At 39.6% G+C, this 24,614-nt stretch overlaps 1 protein-coding gene across 2 annotated transcripts; it reads left to right on the plus strand.

Annotated features, from left to right (window-relative positions):
- Nucleotides 1-1,155: 1,155 nt before the first annotated feature.
- On the plus strand, nucleotides 1,156-19,228 carry LOC115213137 (vacuolar protein sorting-associated protein 72 homolog). Of its 2 annotated transcripts, none has more exons than XM_029782070.2 (7): nucleotides 1,156-1,223; nucleotides 7,672-7,793; nucleotides 8,838-8,990; nucleotides 11,930-12,020; nucleotides 15,989-16,183; nucleotides 17,133-17,298; nucleotides 18,634-19,228. In XM_029782070.2, exons 2-7 carry the CDS (start codon nucleotides 7,683-7,685, stop codon nucleotides 19,070-19,072), a joined length of 1,155 nt encoding a protein of 384 aa, XP_029637930.1. In that variant the 5' UTR covers nucleotides 1,156-1,223; nucleotides 7,672-7,682; the 3' UTR covers nucleotides 19,073-19,228. The 2 variants fall into 2 exon arrangements, with proteins under 2 accessions (XP_029637930.1, XP_036359424.1); XM_036503531.1 differs by lacking the exon at nucleotides 1,156-1,223 and adding an exon at nucleotides 4,147-4,241.
- Nucleotides 19,229-24,614: the final 5,386 nt, after the last annotated feature.

The raw sequence follows: 24,614 nt of genomic DNA on the forward strand, positions 1-24,614 counted from the left end.
AGCCACTTCTCCTTCCACATCGACCCCCTTTAGCCACTTCACCTTCCACATCGACCCCCTTTAGCCACTTCTCCTTCCACATCGACCCCTTTTAGCCACTTCTCCTTCCACATCGACCCCTTTTAGCCACTTCTCCTTCCACATCGACCCCCTTTAGCCACTTCTCCTTCCACATCGACCCCCTTTAGCCACTTCTCCTTCCACATCGACCCCCTTTAGCCACTTCTCCTTCCACATTGACCCCCTTTAGCCACTTCTCCTTCCACATCGACCCCTTTTAGCCACTTCTCCTTCCACATCGACCCCCTTTAGCCACTTCACCTTCCACATCGACCCCCTTTAGCCACTTCTCCTTCCACATCGACCCCTTTTAGCCACTTCTCCTTCCACATCGACCCCTTTTAGCCACTTCTCCTTCCACATCGACCCCCTTTAGCCACTTCTCCTTCCACATCGACCCCTTTTAGCCACTTCTCCTTCCACATCGACCCCTTTTAGCCACTTCTCCTTCCACATCGACCCCCTTTAGCCACTTCTCCTTCCACATCGACCCCTTTAGCCACTTCTCCTTCCACATCGACCCCCTTTAGCCACTTCTCCTTCCACATCGACCCCCTTTAGCCACTTCTCCTTCCACATCGACCCCCTTTAGCCACTTCTCCTTCCACATCGACCCCCTTTAGCCACTTCTCCTTCCACATCGACCCCCTTTAGCCACTTCTCCTTCCACATCGACCACCTTCCTCATTTAAAATAACTTAATACCCATATCTTAAAGGCATACCAGATATTGATGCTGGCAATTAAAATGTTAGCTAAAATATACGCGTTCGACAATTTAGGAAGTTCCATTGAAGATGACTCTTTTTTCATTTAAAACTGCGTTTACAAATATTTACAGTATTAAACTTTTAATTTTTATGAAATTATTTTCATGGTTAGAAAATGCGAAAAACGCCTCATGTTTTCCGACGTTTCATGGCGCTGACAAAATATTTCGAGCAGTTCAACTGGATGAGCCGTTCTTTCGCACGCCAACCCCACTTCTATTCCTTGGCTATCCTCGCCCCGACCCCTTGGGCCTCACTGCCCTAGATAGACACTGAAAGGTGATTTTAACAAAATATTAGCCTAAGGGAGATAACTCATATCATCGAACTCTTCGGTCAACTTCGGTCGTTTCCGCTCTTTTCAAATTTTTCTTTCTTCGGAATCGCTTCTCGGTGAGTTTTTTCACCTTTTTTCACCTTTTATTAATAATAAACATCTTTGTTGTTACATAAAATTTTATTTATACAATCTTTTACCTTCAAATTCTAAAAATTAATTGATTCCTATAATTTTAGGGGTTTTCTTTTCTGTTAGTCCGTTGAAAAGTATCTTTGTTTTAAAATAGTTTCTTTTTTCTCTCGTTTCGCATCAAATTGTAATTAAGAGCGAAATTCAGCCAAGTGTGACGGATTTCATTCTTGAAAAGTTATCAAAACTTTCATTTGCGAGTCTAATGTTAACGCAGAAACAGTTGAGCACCAACAAACAAAGCACTCACCTCTAGCCATATATATATGTATATATATATATATATATATATATATATATATATATATATACATACATATATATATATATTCTCTTATATGTTTCAGTCCAATGACCGTGGCCATGCTGGGGCACCGCCACTGTAATCATCTTCCACTTCCCACCTTTGTCGGAGCGGCTTTCGGTGAAGGATGTAGTTCGATGCTACATCCCTGTTTTGAGTTCCCTGCTTAGATATTGGCTCATCCGGTATCTCGGCGAGCCAGGGGTCATGTTCACCTTTGAAAACGTCTACATCCACACCATGGAGGCTCCTCAGATGCTTCGGCAGAGTTAAACATCTGTGGGCCCTTAAAATCCAAGCTATTGCAGTACATGGGGAAAGCAGAGACGTCCTGTTCGTGGTCTGGTATAGCTCTTTATTTCAAAGTTTGGTACCAGTCCTTCCAATATCTTCCATATATCACTGCATACCTCTCCCGCCTTCGTTTCAGGGAATAGAGTCATAGCTCTTTCAATTGTTCCATTGATGCAACTTTCTTTATGTAATGTCGTTGGACTGCTTCAAGCTCTGCTATCGTCCATGTATAAGGTGACCATAGCAGAGAGCAGCAGTCCAGGCGACTGAGGATAAATGACTCCCATAGTGTCATCATAGCTTCTTGGTCCCATGTCCAGAATGTTCTCAGAATCCGACCGGCCAGTCTTCTGGCAACTGCTACCATTTTGTTGATATGTGTGTGAAACGAGGCATTGTTGCTCATTTCTATTCCAAGATCACACACCGTATTTGATTCTGGGATTGTTGCTCCACTTGGTCCAACGTACTAATGTCGTGATTCCTGAGCAGTGCTTAACTGGTAGCGGAGGGCCTGGAATTTACTTGCATTAAATTGCATGTTGTTATCCTCAGCCCATGTATAGATGGCATCTAGATCTTTCTGTAAGAGCGTAGCATCAGAGGTTTCCTTGACTGACTGTGCGACTTTTGTGTCGTCGGCATAGCTAGTAAGCATGACTGCTTCTGTCATTGATGGCATATCCGATAGGGCTACCATGAAAAGCAGTGGCCCCAGCACAGTGCCCTAGGGCACTCCACTATATATATGTATATATATATATGTATATATATATATATAAATACAGTGTACATTTAAACACATAAGAGGTATCCTTCATAGGATTCCTTTCATGCTAGAAGGAACAGCTAAAGTCCAAACCACTATTAGGGATAAAAACTTGAAAGGAATGAAAGATAAAAACATTTACCATCTATTTCCTGGACCATGGCTACTCTTATGTGTTTAAATGTACACTCTATTTATATATGAATAATATATAGTCTATTGGCTAATTTTTCTACATGCTAGGCCACAGGTAGTAAAAATTTCTAAAATTTTTATTACCCTGATATTATTAATTATTAATAATTTTTTTTCTGGAGAATTGCATAGGCGCAGGAGTGGCTGTGGTAAGTAGTTTGCTTACCAACCACATGGTTCCTGGTTCAGTCCCACTGCATGGCACCTTGGGCAAGTGTCTTCTACTATAGCCTCAGGCCAACCAAAGCCTTGTGAGTGGATTTGTTAGACGGAAACTGAAAGAAGCTCGTGTATATGTATATATATATGTGTGTTTATGTTTGTCCCCCCACCCCAGCATCACATGTCTTTTTAGACCTCCAACTGAGAGGCACACTTTTCCATATTTTACACATGTTCTGTTGTGAATTTTAATAGCCACATCATTGTTTATCATCAGTTGATCTCTTTGAGAATTTTGATGGCCCACCTGGCCTGCACGGCTCAGGCCCACCTGGCCTGCACGGCTCAAACACCTCCACCTACAAACCACATTAAAAGTAACACTCTCACTTTCCACAGGTTCCCCACTTCTAAGCCCCCTCCCAATTCTCTCATACTTCACTCTCTCCCTCCCAAACCTTGAACAGCCATCATGTACTATCTTCCTCCATCCATCACAGTCTTGTGCCTCCCTCTCCCAATTGCCAGCTGTAATTCCTGTCTGTATTAAAGCATTTTAAAGGCAATCCTTAAACCTTAGTTTAGGCTTATGTGCTGGTCTCCTGCCATCATCCAGCTCACCATAAAATAGCTGCTTGTGTCCCCCCCCCACCTCAAATGTCTTTGCAAAATCATTGACTCTATACTTCTACTGCCACTCCTCTCAAGCACCTCCACTTTACTAATGGCCATTTTCCAGTTTATCACCAAAATTTTTGTCAGACAGTATTGATGAAATCTTCCAATTGCCTTACCTGCCTACGGTAAACAACCCATGCCTCACTTCTATATAGCGAAGATGGGAGGACGCATGTGTTATATACCTTAACTTTAATTTATGAAGATATATTATGTTTCCACAGACGCCCATCAAGCCTGCCAAAAGCACTACTAGCCCTGCTGATTCTGTATGAAGTTTCATCATTAAGACCAGCAGTGCTCAAGGTACTTCCTAAATAAATAAATCTAGGTACAGTCTCTAACCTTTGACCATTCACAGTTATAAAAGGTTCCACATACATCTTGGAGGGAGCAGACTGTACATTTGTACATTATAACAGTTCTTTTTAGATTGATTGTTAGACTACATGGTGCAGAAATTGCATTCACCATGTGCTGCATATCTTTCTGAGACTGTGCCAACAGGTCACAATCATCTGTATACAGAAACTCAACAAGGTGAGAATGCAGAACTTTCATTTTGGCAAAGTCTTTTGGGATTGAACAGATTTCCTGTTGTCCTATATCTTATATAGACCCCCTTCAAGGCGATCTTTAAAAGCTTTTTGAAAGACTATTGCGAAATATATAGCAAACAGTGTTGGAGCAGGAATATCACCTTGCTTTACACCATTTTCTATAGAAATTGGATCTGATAAGGTACCTTCAACACTAACTCTTCCATCTTGTCTTGAAATTGTCTAAGCATTCTCACAAATTTTTCAGGGTATCCTAGCTTTTTTAGTATCTCCCAAAGTGCAATTCTGTTGATAGAATCAAAAGCATTTGTTAGGTCAATGGAAACCTGGTGTAAGGGTCCACATCCTGTTCAATGCACTTGCAACTGTCTAGCTGAAAATATATCCATGGTACTCCTACTATCTCTAAACCCACATTGCGATTCTGGTAGAACTTCATCAGCAATGTGCTGAAGCAGTCTATCCAGCATTACCCTACAGAGGACCTTTCCGGCAACAGCTAACAGACAGATGCTGCGATAATTATAAGACATCATTTCCACCTTTAGATTTATATAGTATCTCCATAGTTGTATCATGCCAATCTGGAAGAACCTCTTCACTTTGCCAAACCCTCTGAATCACATCCGTCAACATTGCACAAAGATACTTAATTTATGGTCTAATTCTTTCCTGGTTGTAGACTGGTTCAATTCTATCGATAATAAACTGAACGCTAAATTTATCCATTTTGATATCTGTAGCTATTATTCCTCTATCAATCCCATCTTCCTTAATAAAGCCCTATGGTTCTCACATAATAAAGCCAGCCTAACCAGGGATGAAATTAATGTTGCCCTAGCAGCTAGAACATCTATCATCCAATTTGATAACAAACTTTGCATTCGTAAGGATTGACCTGAATGCTTTGATATCCCTATGAGAAGTAGCGTTTTAGCCCAATTTTCTGATTTGGTTGGTATTTATAGCCTATCAGAATTGGCAGACCAATTCCCATATATACTCAGTGGTTTATATTGTGATAACTGCCTCCTTTACCTACAAAAATACCTCTAATCAAAAACTACAAAAGGTTAAATGCAATCTAGTCAAATTCTTTAGTAATAAGGGCCTAAGTATTACCTTTGATGATGATAGAACTTAGGTTAACTTCCTCAATCTTACTCTAAACTTAAATGCAGCCTTGTGTTTTCCCTACCATAATCTTTCAACAAACCTGAAATACATCAGCATTTTTAGTAACCACCCTACCAATATAACAAAAAAAAATTGGTTAAAAACATCTCACTTAGAATATCTAAATCATCTGCCAACAAAACCGTTTTCAATAACACTGATTTCTATAATTCAGCTTTATATAAAGCAGAATATAAGGAACACATTAAATACTATATAACAACCTTGCCCCTATCTCTTCCTCTAATCATTTGGTTTAATGCAATAACGCTATTGATAATAATTATAGTAGTAATAATAACAATAATTATACTAATAACAATAGTAATAATACTTAACAACAATACTCCCATTGTTCCTCCCAGAGTCAATAATTCAAATATCCCATTTCATCAGAATATCCCTAATCCTTACCTTCATAATTTTAAAAACAAAGGGAAGTAACTATACTCCTCCATTCTTTTTACACTTCTTTAAAAATAAGATTAGGTTTTTTTTAATAAAAAATCTCAGCATGAATCACGTAACACTAGTAAAAGTATCTAGCTGATTATTCCATACGGAAAACAAGTTAAAATAACAGGCATTTGCCATATTCTGAACGCCTTACTTCCCTGGAAACTCCGACGTCTGGCAGCTGACTTGGCAGACACCCATAAAATTATCAAACATCTTACAAACAGTAACTCTGAGCACCTCTTCAAACTCCACCCATCTAACACCCGTGGACATATTTACAAAGTCAGAAAACAGCACAGCTCCCATGACTTTAGGAAACATTTTTTCACGCTGAGAGTTGCTGAAGCACGGAACAAACTGCCGGCATCAGTTGTTAGTTGTCGGAGCACTGCATCCTTCAAAACTTCCATGCTTTCTGAGATTCGCCAACACTACACCTGATTTCCTCCCCTCCATACACACACAAGCATGTATCTGACTCATGCATTGTTTGCTTTCCAGACATTTGTACGTTACTGCATACACTTTATGCGCACTTTCTGAAAAGTTGTGGTGCACCTGAGCACTGTATACAATAATTTCATTATTATTATTATTATAACCTTATTTCATCAAGCTATCGAAAGGAACTTTCCTATTAAAATTCCAGGTAGCACTCAATTTTCAACACACTATATCGTAATTGGTTTCTCTAACACCAATAATCTATTGAAGATTATATCATAACATAACAGCTATATTCTAAAAGGTAACAGAGTCTCTCTTAATAATTGTAATAACATTAATAATATTAACAATGACCTCTCCTTAAATTATAATATCAATGATATTAGACCTTGCAAGTGTGGACTGAATAAAACTTGTGTCCTCAATGGCAATTGCCATATTAAAAACATCATTTACCAATGCAAGATTACCTCTGGAACTAAGGAATTTTTTTATATTGGATTATCTTCTACGGATTTGAAATCCCATTTGGCGAAACACTTTTCCACCTTTAGATAGTTGTAAGCAAAATTCAGCACCTTAAAGATTCTAACAAACTTTTTTCTTTACATTGAAAAATGTTTATCTAGATCATTCCCCTATGACAAAGGGAAATCTTTCTGTTGTCTTTGTACGGACAAGCAACTATCTAGCCTCTTTTCTAAACATAAACTGGTAAACACTTTGAATGACTTTACAGGTGTTCACTTTGGAAAAAACACTTTCGCTTTTTTCAAACAGTATCTAATCCTTACTTAATAATAATTCCTGCAACTTATCTTTATTCTTACTTCCCACTTCATCTTTTTTTCCCATTCCTCTCTCTCTCGTTTCCCCCTCCCTCTTCATCTTTACTGTTTCTTCTCTCACCCTATGGCATCTATTTCCTCAGCAGCATTTTCAAATTTATAGTGTTCCCTTCACTACTTCGCTTTCCATATGTGGTATGTTTGTAGTTGTTCCTGTATGTATGTATATTTATGTATGTGTGCGTCTGTGTTTATGTGTGTACATGTCTATACACATATGTATATGTATGTGTGTATATACATGTGTAGCAGTTTGATTTGTTAGCAATGTCATTGTTTAGCACCAGACAAATGAGGCTATCCTCTGGAGCTGTAAAATTGTGGAGCCTATATGAATAACATACACGAAATTACTTAATTCAATTAAAAACTCAAAAGAGAGTATTTGAGATCACTCAGACAGATGAAGGATGTAGGTGGGATGTGGTCACAATATAACAGCGAGGTTGATGATTGCTATTTTCTTTTTATTGTTTTTAGATTTATCCAAGATGGCCACAGAACGTCAACCTCGACATAATGCTGGAAATCGAATGGCAAAGTTGTTAAATGAAGAAGAAGAAGATGATTTTTACAAGAACACTTATGGTGGCTTTAATGATGTATGTTTTACAAGAACTTCTATGATATTTATTTTCTCTTAAATGTTTTCAACAGAAATAATCAATTACTAAATGTTATTAATTTAGAGGTGAACTGATCTAATGAGTAACATTGGTATTGACCTGCATCTACTAGTTTCTCTCTACCAAACGCAATTCGTTATGTGTATGAACAGATATTTAGTTGTACTTGTTTTACTTTACCAAACTCTGGAGAGTACAAGTCCTTTTCATACCAAACCACACAAGACTGCTCTGGATTCTACAGTGCAGACTTATTGGTTTAATGTGATCTAAATTAAAATTTCATGTTAATTTATGATCCAAACATTAGCTTAACGAGGATCAAGTTATTTTACTATATTCTTCGTTATTTCAGAAATAATTGTGAAAAAAGTATTTAAACAGAAAGATGATTACAAAAAGGTTAAGAATGACTGCTATGTTCTGCAGAATACTAGTAAATTACCTATTTCCAACATTGGTACACTGACGTTCATCAGTATGGCTTCTTCTTTACTTTTTACACTAATTGACCCTATTTTGACAAAAATTGTTTGCTTCAGCATCCAATGACATTTCAAACTTCAAATGTCACCTTATAAACTAGAATATTTCTCAATATACATCCCAATAGTATTCTGTTGCCTTGATCTTTTAATCCATTTACTTTTCAGGAATTTGTTTTTAGAAAAAGTGTCCTACTTTGCCAATTGGATATATCTTGATGACAAGTGTTGGAATAGTTCATTTCTTTTTCACTTCAATCGTGGTTTTATATTTTTACTGTTTCAATTGATATTTGCATTTTGGCTTCTTTCTAGTGTCTAGTTGGAATTGTTTATTTTACTTAAACATTTGCTTTCAGAATTGGAATAAAACTTTTGTTTTGGTTAGTTAGTCAGATAATAAGTGTATTGTCCAGGGATCACACCACATTGACTGTAGTAAGACTTGAACTTCAAACAATGTGGTTAGTAATACAACATTAACCTCACAGCTATTGGGGCCTCCTAGATACATCACACCATTCATATCTTTCAGGAAGAGGATGACATTGACTTCCAGTCTGAAGACTCTGAATCTGATGAGGTTGACTCTGACTTCAGTATTGATGAAGATGATGAAATACGCAGTGATATAGATGATGATGATGAACCGAAACGCAAAAGAGGAATTCACACCAAAGCTTACAAGGTAAGAAAGATTCACACAAAAACTTACAGAAATATTTAACAGAATTAGGAGCACCACCGATCCCTAATAATAATATCTATGGCTGGTGATCGTCATGACAATAATGGCCATCCTCATTATCATCTCTATTTTAACATGTATTTTCCATAACAACTAGAAATGCTCTGCATCACAGCAGATCTTTATTTCTCTCAGCCCTCTACCATAGCATGCTTAGATCTGAGTTTTCTTTTTACTTTTTTCTACATGCAAAGCCACCCGCTAATGGTATTGAAAGGTTAAAGCATGAAAGTAAGTGCAGGTGTGTTGGTGAAGGAGATAAAAGGAAAGTAGTGATGGGGTACTCTCAAGGTAGAAGAGGGTGAGACAATGGATCATGAGAAGGGTTGAGAGTGAGTACTTTCATAAGAGAGTGAAGGAGAGTAACATAGTTAAAGATGGGGTGGAGTAGAAGCAAATACAGTAAGTGATGAACAAGTGTGGAGGTGCAGTTGGAAGCAAATACCAATATGGAGAGGGGTAAGATGAGAGAAAGAGGAATAGAACAGAAAGTAGTGGGTTGGTGTGCAAGGTGTGTTAGAGCTTTGGAGAGTGGGAGATATAGAGATACATTAGGGGTTGTGATGATAGGTATGAAAAAGCACTGAGAGTGATAGCAGATAAGAGAGGTATAAGAGCAGATGGAGTATCGTAAAGGGGAGAGAGAGGGCAGTGGCTGAAAGCATAGCAAAGAGGTGATTGGTAGAAATAGTGTAGGCAAAGATGATAATAGGGACTGGAAAGGGTTCCCTGCAGGAGTTCATAACCACCAAAAAGGGGAGGTGGATGTATGTGCTGAGTTTGCTCTCAGTTGATTAAAGCGTATGATTAGGAACTCAGATTGGGTGTGAGAATTGGGGGAAAAGCGAGGCAGGGGCAGGGCTCTGCATGGAAGAGCATTCCAGGTGGTTTTAGGAAATCAGATTTGCTGTGATGGACACGTCTTCTCGATTACAGCAAATTGCCAATTAATCATTAATTATATAGTGGTTTTTTTTTAATACTCTTAAGAACACAAGATAGTCATGTTTTGTCTTTGATCAGAAGTTTTCTGAGTTGGTTCTGATCTAGAGCTAAACATTATTTCATATTTCAACTTATGGTTATTATTTTTGTCATCACTCTTTTCATGTATCCCCATCCCCTTCACCTTTTTGTACCATGTGAGTACATCCTGGCACTTTCTTCACTCCTTTTCCTGCTGGGGTGGCCATGGTTCTTGTCGACAGCAAGCCACTTTCTAAACCTCTCAACACCTGATGTAAGCCAATTCAATCAAGAAGTCTTATTTTACAAACCACTTGGTGACCTCACTAGTGCAGGTGACACAAGAAAAGCATTGAGGACATTGTAAAGTGGTTGGTATTAGGAAGAGCATCCAGCCATAGAAACTATGTTAGAGCAGAAACACTGGAGTTCAATGCAGTCCTCTGACCTCTGACATCTGACCAACAGAAATACGAACAGAAAATAATAATGATGATGACAACAACAATATACTTTAACATTACACTTCCTTTTAGTCATCATACATGGAAAGCGGACGCTAAACGATGATGATGATGATGATGATGATGATGATATTATCATTTTCTTGGTCATCAATTAACTTTCTTTCAGTGTTTTTTTTTATCTGGTTTAGAGGGCTTCTGAGACTGGTGGCATGAAGTTATCCTCACACCTACACTCCTTGCTCTTATGCTTGCAATGACACATAAAGGTACCCAGGTGCTTTTTAAACCAAGTACTGGACATTATTTGGCTAATGCAGTATTTCAGCATATGTTTAAATGTCTTTCGCTTATTTTTTATAATGTTTTGTCTTCATCTTTTCTCAAGTCTGTTAAGGAGTTAAATATATTCAAAGTGTGTTGTACAATGTTAGGTTTTTTTCTGTACAACATTATGGCTTTGAACTGTGATTGGCCTTTGTTCTTTTCATTTCTTACTTGACTTGTTCAGATGTGGTGCTATGTTTTGTTTATTAACTCTGTAAAATGCTATCTTTGTGAAACACAAAGAGAGAGAGAGAGGTGCCTTCCAGAACTTAGTTTTTCTGAAACCCACTGGACTCAAATATCCACATATGCACAACTGGACTCTTTGCCTTCCAAATACACTCCCACCACCTTTCATCTCTCTAACTGCTGCTTTCCCATGATGCCACTAATTTTTCTTACTAACTGGAACCATTTCACTTGATGTCCATTCCACCTATATTTAACGTTGACCCTTCTAAGTTCTTTCACCATCTCTCACTTCACATGTCTACTGTATCTTCACTACTGCTCAAGTACTTTTCACCCCCATCATCAAAAGTCTCACTCACCCCTTATCCACCAGCCTCACCCCTTATCCAATCTCTTCTGTTCTCACCTTCATTTTCCCTACTTCTACTAAGTACTTGTTTTTCACCCCCTTACCCATTCTCCATCCCTCACTTTCCCATATACTTTTGCAACTTCTACTTACTTCATACCTTGATGGTTCACACACACACACACACACACACGTCATCACCCCTATTCTTATCTCATCCTAGCTCCACCCCAATCCTTTCTTCTAAAATGGGAGTAGCCATGCAGCCCCTCAGCAGTAAGACATCTCTTCCACTCTGGCTTTCTTACTTGAATCCGTTGCCTCTTAGCATAAAGATACTTGTCTTGCAGTTGAAAACCTTGTAAGCTGCAATCTCACAAGTGCTGATGGAAACAATGCCAAAGTAGATGATGGGGCATGATAATGATACAGTCCTTGGACCCTTTGGTCAACTGTTTATTTCGTACCAGCATGAAATGTGGACACTAAATGATGGTGATTGGGAAATTGAACAATCTTTTAATCATTTGTTAAAATGTAACACCAGAAGATTTATATTCTTCATTTTCTTGTTTTCTTAGGAACCAAAAAAAGCAAAGGAGACAACCAAAATTAAACTTAAACTTAAGAAAGCTGAACGACCATCTTTACAAATTTACCAGTCGAATTCAGGAAAGTATTGTATTTGCTACTGTATGAAATGGTGCCAGATATCCACTTTGTTAAGAAGTTTGCTTTGCAAATTGAAGTTCATATATTTGTAAACAAATGGAAAAACAAATCATAAGCTACGTGATTTTAGGTGTTTCTATTGCACATGGAACTTAGTATACAGAACTGTTTGAAAGCCTGTTGCTTGTGTGTGTATTTATGTGTGTAGGAAAGCCTCCAGCCCACCAGGAATCACTGCTGTGATGCTTAAAATATCTGGCAAAGTAGGATGTGGCTTTATTACCCTTATAGTAAATCATGTTGTCCATGAGGGAGTCATACCCAACCATTGGTATAGCAACAGTATAGTCAACTGCTACAAAGGTAAAGGTGATGCCTTAGACAGAACTAATTGCAGAGGCATCAAATTGCTTGATCAGGTGATGGAAGTCACAGAAAGGGTCATTGTTCAATTAATTAGGGACAGAATTAGTGTAGATGAGATGCAGTTTGGTTCTGTGCCAGACAGGAGCATGACTCATGCTATACTCCTGGTTAGGCAACTGCAGGAAAAGTATTTAGCCAAAAATAAACCTCTGTACTTGGCTTCTGTTGACATGGAGAAAGTCTTTGACAGAGTCCCTTGCTCCCTTATCTGCTGGTCAATGCAGAAGCTAAGGATAGATGAGTGGTTAGTGAGACTAGCACAAGCCATGTATAGAGATGCTGCTACCAGTAAGGTTAAGGTTGGCAATTTCTGAGTATAGCAATGAATTCAGTGTACAGGTAGGAGTTCACCAAGGCTCAGTTCTCAACTCCCTCTTGTCCACCAGGTCTTAACAGAGGAATTCAAGACCAGCTGTCCCTGGGAGTTCCTCTGTGCTGATGACCTGGAGAAGGAATTTCAGGTGTGGAAACAAAGCCTTGCAAAAACCAAAGTCCTAGTAAGTAGGAAAATAAACAAATCACAAGTCCCTTCTGGGAAATGGCCCTGCTCAATATGTAAGAAGGATGTTGGTAGAAAATCCATATGTTGTACCCAGTGCAAGCTTTGGACACATAAGAGGTGTAGCAGTATCAAAGGAAGGTTAACGGAGAATGTGTGTGGCAAATTGCTGGTACAATAAGCATTAAAAATCTTCGTTTAACGTCCATTTTCCATGCTGGCATGGGTTGCATGGTTTGACTGGGGACTGGTAAGCCAGGAGGCCACACCAGGCTCAATCTGATATGGCAGTGTTTCTACAGCTGGATACCCTTCCTAACGCCAACCACTCCAAGAGCGTAGTGGGTGCTTTTTATGTGCCATCGGCACGGGAGCCAATCAGGCGGTACTGGCATCGGCCATGTTCGGATGGTGCTTTTTACATGCCACTGGCATGGAGAGCCAGTCAGGCAGCACTGGCAATGCCCTCTGCATGTGCAGACAATAGGCTTCCCCAAATGTTGAGGGGGATCGTTAGAAGTAGCTGATAGCTTCTGTTATCTAGAAGACCAAGTTAGTGATGGAGGAAGTTCTGAAAGTGTAGTTGCTAGGATAAGAACAGGCTGGGAAAAGTTCAGAGAGTGTCTACCTTTGTTGTGTAACTAAGGGCCTCTCCCTCAGAATGTAAGGCAGATTGTATGATGTCTGTGTATGTACAACTATGTTACATGGCAGTGAAACATGGGCTTTGACTACAGAGGTCTTGTGACGCTCCACTGGATGGATAATATTATTGTGTTGACACAACAGTGTAAATGATTTAAGAGGAAAACTGGGTATATGAGGCATCAGATATAGTATGCAAGAAAGAAGACTGCTGGTTTGGTCATATGATACATATAGACGAAGACAGCTGAGTAAAGAAGTGCTGAGCTCTAATTGTGGAGGGTACTTGTGGGAAATCCAGGAAGACATAGGACAAAGTGGCGAGAAAGGATCTTAAGATTCTGGGCCTCACTGAGGAAATGACAAGGGACCTGGAGATGTAATGATTCACTGTACTAGATATGTTAAGCTAAGTAAAATTGCTGTCTTCTGCACATACAGGCTCATTCTTTCAAATGCCAATGTTGCATTAATGCACTTGTACCAGTGCTGCATAAGGACACCTGTGTCAGTGGTATGTAAGAAGCACCCAGCACACTCTGTTAAGTGGTTGGCATTAGGAAGGGCATTCAGCTGTAGAAACCGTGCCCCAACAGATAATCAGAGTCTGGACAGCTTTGCTAGCCAGCTCCATGTCAAACTGTCCAACCCATGCCAACATGGAAAGCAGATGTTAAACGATGATGATGATGATATATATATATTTATATAATTCAGATTGCTGAACCAGGTGATGAAAATTAAAGAGAGGGTCATAGTTCAACTAATTCGGAAGAGAGTCTGAATGAGCTGCAGTTTGACTTTGTACCAGGGAAAAGCACTACTGACGTTATCTTCCTGGTAAGGCAACTGCAAGAGAAGCACATTTAGCCAAGAATAAACCTCTGCACTTGGCTTTCATTGACATCTGGTATTCAATGCAGAAGCTAGGGATAGAAGAGTAGTTGACAAGAGGTGTACAAGCCATGTACAGGAACATTGTCAGTAAGACAAAAGTTGACAATGAGGATAGCAATGAATTTAGTGTGTAGTTAACCAAGGATTGGTTCTCAGCTCCTTGTTAATCATAGACAGGCCATAACAATGGAATTTAAGACTGGCTGCCCTTTTAAGCTACTCTACACTGATGACCTTGATCTTATAACTGAATCTCTACTAGTGTTAGAGAGGAAATTTCAGGTTTAGGAGCAATATCTGGAATCAAAGGGCTGTAGAGTTAATTTAGCAAAGACCAAAGTCCTAGTAAGTTGAAAAAAAGACAAATCACAAATAACCTTTATGGAGATGCCCCTACTTCGTAAGTAGAAAGGTGTTGGTAAAAACTCTACAGGGTGTATCCAGTGCAAGCTATGGACACAAGAGGTGCAGTGGTCTCATAGGAAGGTTAAGAGAGAAAGTAGTCTTTGTGTGTGTACAGTAACCACTAAGAATGTACAGGGAATAGATATATTGAAATGTCTGGTGGATCCTTAGGAGTAGTAGATAGCTTCTGTTAGCAGTAGAACAAGAAGTTCTGAAAGCATAGTTACTAGAACAAGAACAGACTGAGCAGAATTGAGAGAAAATTCTGTTTGTTGGTAGTAAAGGGGAGTGAAAGACAGATTGTAAGAGATCTCTCTGTACATACAGCTATGCTACGTGGCAGTAAAACGTGAACTATGACTACGGAGAGGATCTGTGAAGGATTGAAAGAAATGAAGCCAGATGGGCTTCTACTGGATGGGTAATATCAGTGTGCAAGTACAACAGAGTGTAAATAATTTGAGAGAAAAAATCAGGTGTAAGAGGCATCAAATGCTGTGTGCAAGAGAAGACTGTGCTAGTGTGGCCATGTGATGTGTATGAATGATAGCTGCATAAAGAAGTACCAATCTTTAATTGTGGAAGGAACCTCTGGAAGGGGTTGACCTAGGAAGACATGGAATAAAGTAGTGAGAAAGGATCTTCAGATGTTGAGCCTCATAGAGATGACAAGGGGGTGAGAGGTTCTGGCAATTTGCTCTGCTTGAGAAGACATGTCCTGCTAAGTAAAATTGTGGTCATCCATATATACAGGTATACTTTTAAGGTCATTTTCCACCTCCCTCTCTCAGCCAAGAGGTCCTTGGCTTGCAAGTGCCACATAAAAAGTACCTGTCTCAGTGCCACACGAAAAGGCACCCATGCCAGTGTCACGTAGAAAGTACTCTTGCCACTGCCACGAATAAAGCACCACTGCCAGTGCTATGTAAGAAGCATCCAGTGGAGCACTCTGTGAAGCGGTTGGTGTTAGGAAGGGCGTTCAGTGGTGGAAACAGACAATTGGGGCTTGGGCAGCTCCTGTCAAACTGTCCAACTAATGGAAAACAGATGTTCAATGATGATGATTATTGTTGTTCTCTCTCTGTCCTTATTTCAGAAAGAAAATCTCTTCGTCAATCAACTGCAGAAAAGTCCCAGGCAACTGCCCGTCGAGAAAAGGAACGGGAAGTCCGTGTTAAGATGATGAAAGAAATAGCAGCCAAAAGAAATGTAACCGAGGTGCGACGTCTGACACAGTCAGAGTTGCTGGAGGAGGCGAAGCTGACTGAAGAATATAATATCAAGTCCTTAGGTAATGAAATTCTTTCACCCACAAAGGTAGAATGGTCACATCTTGCATTAAATGACATATTTTCTGTACATTATGTTCTTGGTGTAGAATAAAATCTTTTGTGGGTGATACTCTGCTACCCCATTTATATTCTGATCACTGTACCTTGAGGGTATACCCTGGCACTTCACCACCATCTATCTCACACTTTCTCCCTCTGACTGGGTAACCATGTATCTCCTCTACAGCAACACATCTGTTTCTATCCCTTGGTCACACTAACCTCTCATCGCCTGGCACAAGACCACTCCTCCAATGCCCCCAAACACACGCACGCAAAAGATCTTTGTCTTGGTGAACCCCCCACCACCACCACCACCAATGTGCTAGTGCATCCAGTCCACAATGTAAAGTGGTTGGTGTTAGGAAGGGCATCTAGTCATAAAAAAAGGCAGTCCTTGTCAAACCTTCCAATTGATGCCAACGTGCAAAATGGGATGTTAAATGGCAGCAATGATGATAACAACACCAATGCCTCTTCTGTTCATGTGTTTTGTCTGTTACGCATGGATATTTATGTTGATATCAGACTTGAGTATTTCATGGCAGAAGTCATTTTAATTCAGTTTGTGTTCTATTCTCTCTCCTCCAACATGCAATTTACACTCGAGCATTGCAAGGTCATTTCTGAATTCTTATATTTCCGTGACTGTTTATTAAATTTCCAAGCTTAGTATCATTCTTACTTGAAATGAAATTGTACTTGGTATCATATTTTCTAATGATATTTGCATATTTTGTCATATTTATATACTAAGTATATCATTATTTTTAATGTGTACAAGACTTGATATTTTATTTTTATTATTTGAATGTAAATTTTCGTGGTTTAAAATCCCTTTTTCTAGGGCTTGCTATAAATAAACCAAAGATGATGACTTGGAATAGATTTATTTTCTTTCTCTTGTAGAAACATACCAAAGACTGGAATCTGAGAAGAAAAAGTGTCGAGTTCAAAAGACTACTTACAAAGGAGCTTTGGTTCGCTACCAGTCTGTGACTATGCCTTTGATTGAAGAATTGCCTCAGTCGTTACACAATAATGAACCAGAAATTAACGTAGAAGATGTCTCAGGGTATGAAGGTTTTTGTAGCTTTATTGGTGGATGGTTTAAAGAGAAATCACTGTATAACTGTCGACATAAAATAATAAAGATGATATGTAATGGTAATAAGTGAGATTACAACAGAAATGGAAGTTATTCATGGGATGATTTTTACATGGATAGTGTCTCTACTATTAATTAAATATGAAGCAGGTGGCACGTAAAAAGCACCCACTACACTCACGGAGTGGTTGGCGTTAGGAAGGGCATCCAGCTGTAGAAACACTGCCAGATCAAACTGGAGCCTGGTGCAGCCTCCTGGCTTCCCAGACCCCAGTTGAACTGTCCAACCCATGCTAGCATGGAAAGCAGACGCTAAACGATGATGATGATGATGAAGCATGTGGGGGGGGGCAGTTTATTCATTCAATCAGGCAAACAGGATCAAAAAGGGGAGATAGAAGTTATTCAAGAATTAGTAGAGTAGAAATTAGAATGAAGAAAAGGTTAGATAAATAAGACTTAAAAGAAATTTGGAATTGATATGAGGAAGGCTGAAAAGAAAAAATGAAGACAACTAGAGAGAAGCTTTGTTAAAAGCACAACTGAGCCATCTGCACTTCAAGAGTTCTTGTAGCTGAGTTTGTGTTAAATAAACTGCATGCAACTTGATACACCAGCAATACTTCAGAAGACCAAAAACCCAGACACATTGGAAGATAATCGGTCGTAAATACACTTGGTTGGTCATGGCTGGAACAGTTTTCATCATAGGTTTCCTTGACTAGACCAGAGCTGAGATTAAACAACAGCAATGTCCTATTGTATAATACAATCCATCACAGTAACTTCCACATAATTGCTCAAGCTGCTAGAAATAATAGCCAACCACTTCTCAGATCATATCATACTGTCCCCAAAAAAAGAAATCTTAGATAATATGGTAAAGGTTCACTAAGTTTTAGAGAAAATGACAGGATTTGATATGCTACTCAACAATGGTCTCACAAATTCTAAAGAATCAAAACTACAGCATCTCACAGTCAAATAAATGACGTGCATTTGACTTTCAGTGTTTCTATCATCATCAAATTAGAGAAATGTGTTGTGATTTTCAATGTGACCCTTTATTCTAGCATGTTGCATAATTTGAAAGCCATTTAGCTTCTCTACTAAGTTGGTGGTGGATCATTTAAGGCAGTTGGAAAAGAGTTCAATGCTAGTTTGGATAGGTGAAGTGATTAGAATTCTCTGGCAGTTACCTCGTTGGCTTTGCAAAGTTCTATTTGATGATGTTGATAGCCATTCCATTGAATGAAAATCTACAGAATATCATTGCCTTTTTTTCTTTTCTTTTTTGAACAGTGTTGATTCCATATTATTGAAAACTGAAACGAAAGGTGAAAATGACGACCCTTCCAAATCGCCAGAGAAGAGCAAACATTCAAAGCAAGTATCTGGTCCAAAGTGTTCTCGGACTTTCATTACGTTTACAGATGATAAAACATTTCGGGAATATTTTCCACAAACACGAGCTAAACCAGCATCCGCATCATCTAGAACTCTGTGTCCCGTCACACGACAACCAGCCAGATACTTTGATCCTATCACACAGACACCCTATGCAACAACAGCAGCTTTCAAGGTACTGAGGGAAGCACTTGTCATCCAACAAGAACAGCCTGTTGAGCTGAAGCGCAAGTCTCGAAGTAGCAACCAACAGAATTCATCATCATCATCATCATCATCATCATCATCTATGGCTCACAACACAACCACACTTTTAGCATCAGCAACTAGTTAGAAATTCTACACAGACAATTGTTAATGTGATCTGTGATGGAAGGGGATTCTCTCATACAAACATACAAGAATGAATTAGACACTTCCTTCAGTGTCTTTCCAGAACTCTTACAATTTTTTACAAATAAACATTGAAAAGCAGTGTTTTTGTGAATGAGCTTCTGTTTGTGTATTTAAGTGCAGGCATGGCTGTGTGCTAAGATTTCTCCCCAACCACATGGTTTCAGATTCACTCTTTCTGCATGGTGCCTTGGGCAAGTGTCTTCTACAGCCCCGGGTCGAACAAAGCTTTAGAAATGGATTTAGAAACTGAAAGAAGCCTGTTGTATTTGTATATATATATAAAGTCATCATCATCATCATTTAACATCTGTTTTCCATGCTGGTATGGGTTGGATGGTTTTGACAGAAGCTGAAGGGCTGTTCAGGCTCCATGTCTGTTGTGGCACGGTTTCTATGGTCAGATGCTCTTCCTGGTCGCAACCACTTTACAGAGTGTAATGAGTGCTTTAATGCAACACTAGTACGGTGGTGCTTTTTACATGGTGCCTGCAAGATTAAGAATGCTCAGCTGGAGAGGGCAGCAAAAGATGAGCCTGTATGCAAGGACAACCATGCTTTTACATAGCTTGACATGTCTTTTTAAGCACAGCAACCTGCCAGGAGTGTCAGTCCCCTGTCATCCCCTCTGTGAGTCCCAAAACTTGTAGATCCTTTCTCAACACTTCGTGCTATGTCTTTCTAGGTCTACTTCTACAATTAGAGATCAGCACCTCTTGATGCAATTGTCCTCATTCATACACATGACCATACCAGCACAGCTTACATATGATGCTATGTATACCCATTTTTTTTTTATCAGATCACTTACACTCTGTTGTATATGCACACTGACACTACCCAGCCAGTGAAGCATTCTGGCTTCATTTCTTTCAAGTCTTTGCATATTCCCAGTAAGTAATCACAGCCATGTAACGTAACTGTCTGTACACAGGCATCGTACAATCTACCTTTCACTCAGAGAGAGGCCTTTCATTACTAACAGAGGTATTAACTCTCTGAACTTCACCCAGCCTATTCTTATTCTAGCAGCTTTGCTTTCAGAACAACCACTTCTGCTACTAACTTGGTTACCTAAGTAACAGAAGCTGTCTACTACTTCTAGGGATCCTCTCAGGCATACGAGAGAGTCTATTTTTGGTACATTTCTGGTGTTTAATGTACCTGTACATCTGCCAGTCCAGTGATACTGCTGCATCTCTTCTATGTCCATAGCTTGCACTGGGTACACCTTATGGAGTTTCTCCCAACATCTTGTCATCAAGCAGGGTCATCTCCTTGAAGGTACCTGCAATTTGTCTGTTTTCCTACTTATCAATACTTTGGTCTTTGCTACTCTTGGACTCTTTGATTTCAGATCTTGCTTCCATACCTGAAATTTCTTCTCTTGTCCTGATTGTGATTCAGCAATAAGAACAAGGTCATCAGCATAGAAGAACTCTCGGGCACAGCCAGTTTTATAGCCCTGAGTTACAGCTTGGAGGCCCATGATAAATAAAAGGGGGCAGAGAGTCTGGGTATGTTCCAGAGGTGCTCAATACAGAAAACATGTTGTAGAGCTCAAATGTGAACTGATATGAGATAATGATGCAAATAAACACACTTGGGCTTGATATATATGCATATACATGTAAATATATATATATATATATATTTGTCTGGCCCCGTGTCGGTGGCACGTAAAAGCACCATCCATTCGTGTTCGTTGCCAGCCTCGCCTGGCCCCGTGCCGGTGACACGTAAAAGCACCGTCCGCTCGTGGCCGTTTGCCAGCTCTGTCTGGCAACCGTGTTGGTGGCACGTAAAAGCACCATCCGTTCGCGTCCGTTGCCAGCCTCGGCTGGCCCCCGTGCCGGTGACACGTAAAAGCACCGTCCGTTCGTGGCCGGTTGCCAGCTCTGTCTGGCCCCGTGTCGGTGGCACGTAAAAGCACCATCCGTTCGTGTCCGTTGCCAGCATCGCCTGGCCCCGTGCCGGTGACACGTAAAAGCACCATCCGTTCGTTGCCGTTCGCCAGCTCTGTCTGGCACCTGTGCAGGTGGCACGGAAAAAACACCCACTACACTCGCGGAGTGGTTGGCGTTAGGAAGGGCATCCAGCCGTAGAAACACTGCCAGATCTGACTGGGCCTGACGAAGCCTTCCAGCTTCACAGACCCCAGTTGACCCGTCCAACCCATGCTAGCATGGAAAGCGGACGCTAAACGATGATGATGATGATGATGATTTAGAGAGAGAGAATTAAAAACTGAAAATATTCAAAAGACGAGCCTTCATGTATAAGCATATAGATATATATTTACAGAACAGATTTACAAAACACAGAAAACTAAGTGGAGCGGGCATGGTATTTCAGGTCCGACAGCTGTTTCTGGAAGCTCAGAAATATTATGTAATGTTGGCATCTCCCAATATTAATTGCAAGCCCCAGAAACAGCTGTCAGGCCTGAAATACGATGCCCGCTCCACTTACTTTTCTGTATGTTTTGTACTGCACGTGAGCCTATTCTGTAAATACATAAATATCATCATCATCATCATCATATGCTTATGCACGAATGTTGATCTTTTGAATATTTTCATCTTTTGTTTTTTGTATATATTATATATATGGCATGTAAAACCCACTCTTGGAGTGGTTGGCATTAGCAAGAGCATCCAGCTGTAGAAACCATGCCAAATCAGGCTGGAACTGGCTTACCAGCTCCAGTTAAACCGTCTAACCCATGCCAGCATGGAAAGCACACGTTAAATAATGATGATGATGAGGTTATATATATATATAGTTGTAATTTATGGTAAAATGAAGACAGGTGTATTAGTTTGATGCTCAGGAAAGTGAAAAAGTCTTTTGCATTTTGAGCTTACGCTCTTAAACAGAAAGGAATAAGAGAGAATTAAAAAACTTGTGGATTTAGCAGTCAAGCATGGCATGTATATTTTCCATCATTATTTCTCTCTCTCTCTCTATATATATATATATGTGTGTGTGTGTGTGAGCCTGTTACTATCTCCTTGCCTTGAGTTCATGTAATAGTGGTAAAGTGAGTATTACTATCATGCAAACGGTATTTGTTTCCAATCTTCGGGAGAAACATTATTTAATGGAAACAGGTGAAGGTTAGTCAAAAACCTGCCGCAACAAATTCTGTTCAATCCATGCAAGTCTGGAAACCAGACATTAAAAGAATGATGGTGATATGTGTGTGTGTTTGTCTCATTCTCATGACATCCTGTGATAGTAGTAAAAGAGCATCACCATCATTTGTTTCTTGTTTTCTATGACATGACCAACCTAGAGCAAATACTATCTCACATGGAAACAGAAAGGGCGTATGGCTTTAGAAAATCTGTCTGACTCTTGCAAACAGAGAAAAATGGATATTCTTTTCTACTCTAGGCACAAGGCTCAAAATTTTGAGGGAGGGGGCCGGTCAATTACACCAACCCCAGTACGAAACTGGTACTTAATTTATAGACCCTGAAAAGATGAAAGGCAAAGTCAACCTCAGCAGAATTTGAACTCAGAACATAAAGACGGATGAAATACCGCCAAGCATTTTGCCCAGTGTGCTAACGTTTCAGCCAGCTCACCACCTTATAGAAAAATGGATATTAAAATGATGATGATGGTGAGATATATGTAAATCATTTACTGAAAGCTGAGTTTGCATGAGTTGCCACTCAGAGTTTCTCATGGGAGGAGAGCCTGCCTAACATGGGCCCAACAGAAGAACTGACAATCCAAATCACTCAGTAGATAAAGCAGTTAAGGATATGAAGACTGAGAAAGTCCCCTCGGTCTACTAGGAATCACTGCTGAGATGCTTAAAACATCAGGCAGATGACCTAGTTACCTGTATGGTTAATCATGTTGTCCATGAGGGAGTCATACCCAATGACTGGTGTAGCAGCACCATAGTCAACTGCTACAAAGGTACATGTGATGCCTTAGAAATCATTACAGAAGCATCAAATTGCTGGACCAGGTGATGAAAGTTACAGAACTGGTCATAACTCAGTTAGGAAGAGAGCAGTTTGGTTTTGTGCCAGGAAAAAGTACTACTGATGCTATATTGCTGGTAAGGGCAACTGCAGGAGAAGTATTTAACCAAAAATAAACTTCTATTTGGCTCTTGTTGACATAGAGAAAGTCTTTGACAGGTGGAAGTTGGGGATAGATGAGTGGTTAGTGAGAGCTGTAAAAATCATGTACAGGGATGCTGTCAGTAAGGTGGAAGTTGACAATGAGTTCAGCAAGGAAGTAGGAGTCCACCAGAGATCAGTTCTCAATCCCCTCTTGTTTATCCTAGTTCTCCAGGCTATAAGAGTGAGTTACTATATGCCAATGGCCATATTCTTACTGCTGAGTCACTACCAGAACTAGAGAAGAAATTTTGAGCATGGAATCAAAAGGGCTTAGAGTTAATTTAGCAAAGACCAAAGTCCTAGCAGGTAAAAAAAAAAAATATATAGCATGAAGTCAATCAAGCAATATTCATATACGTAATCACCATAAATACAAAAACATGTTCTATCTTCTGGGTATCGACATGCAGTATGAGCAAACTTTAGTGTAATATGTCAAACCTGCTTAACCCTAACTTATAACCACAAAGCTAGAAATTAAAAAAAAAACTATTTATACAACAAAGAAATTCCTCTCACAAAGGAGATGGTGATTCTTAGTAAACTAAACCTATACGTTGAGGCTGTTCCTCAATTTTACTATAAACAGAGAAATCGTTAAATTTGCCATGTTTGTATGTCTGCTTCATAGGTTTACATTGTGATCCCTTTTGATATTGTGAGGAGTTTATAGCATGCCAATTAGAAGCACCAGGTCTGTGAAACTACTGGATTTGGCTACTTGCTTCTCTGGCATTGATCAAATGATGCGCACTTCTGATGAGAATCCCAATAAAGTTTGAAAATTGATCAAGATTGCACATTTTCCCAATCTATGAAAAAATAGATAACCATGCCATGTTTGCCTGATATGCAAGTTTACACATACACACATGTATATACAGGGTGTTCAAGCTAAATATGATGAGATTTTGTCTCCTTTTTTTCAAGAACAGCTTGATGGACAGCAAAAAGATGAATTTTGTAGTTGAGAAAAAGTTAGCTGACATGAAGGACTGGAAGCCATGTGAATCTCAAAATGCCTCCCTCATGTCTGCTGCTCGATGCTCTGAGAACATTGTCAAGGGTGTAAAACGTGATATGGACAGCTGAAAGAAAAAACTCCAAAGCTAAGTCCATCAGGACAAGATAAAGGAGATCCAAGGCCAGCAAATCTGGGCTTTGGTGAGAGAAAGTCACCACTATGAAGCTGGTGTTGGGGATAAATTCTGATGCCTAGGAGAACCCCTGTTGAGCCTAGAACAATCTGCTTTGTCATGAAAAGAACTTTTTCCAGGACCAATTGCACAACATCCACAATCCATGTAATGTCCCACGTAACTCGAAAAATAAGTT

The sequence above is a fragment of the Octopus sinensis genome, linkage group LG6 (genome assembly GCF_006345805.1).
Source record: "Octopus sinensis linkage group LG6, ASM634580v1, whole genome shotgun sequence".
Classification (NCBI taxonomy): Eukaryota; Metazoa; Mollusca; class Cephalopoda; order Octopoda; family Octopodidae; genus Octopus; species Octopus sinensis.

Coding starts and splice junctions, on each gene's coding strand:
- LOC115213137 (XM_036503531.1), top strand. CDS start 4,151: ATGGTGCAGAAATTGCATTCACCATGTGCTGCATATCTTTCTGAGACT. Junction 16,184..17,132: donor ATATAATATCAAGTCCTTAG/GTAATGAAATTC, acceptor TTTCTCTTGTAG/AAACATACCAAAGACTGGAA. Junction 17,299..18,633: donor AACGTAGAAGATGTCTCAGG/GTATGAAGGTTT, acceptor TTTTTTGAACAG/TGTTGATTCCATATTATTGA.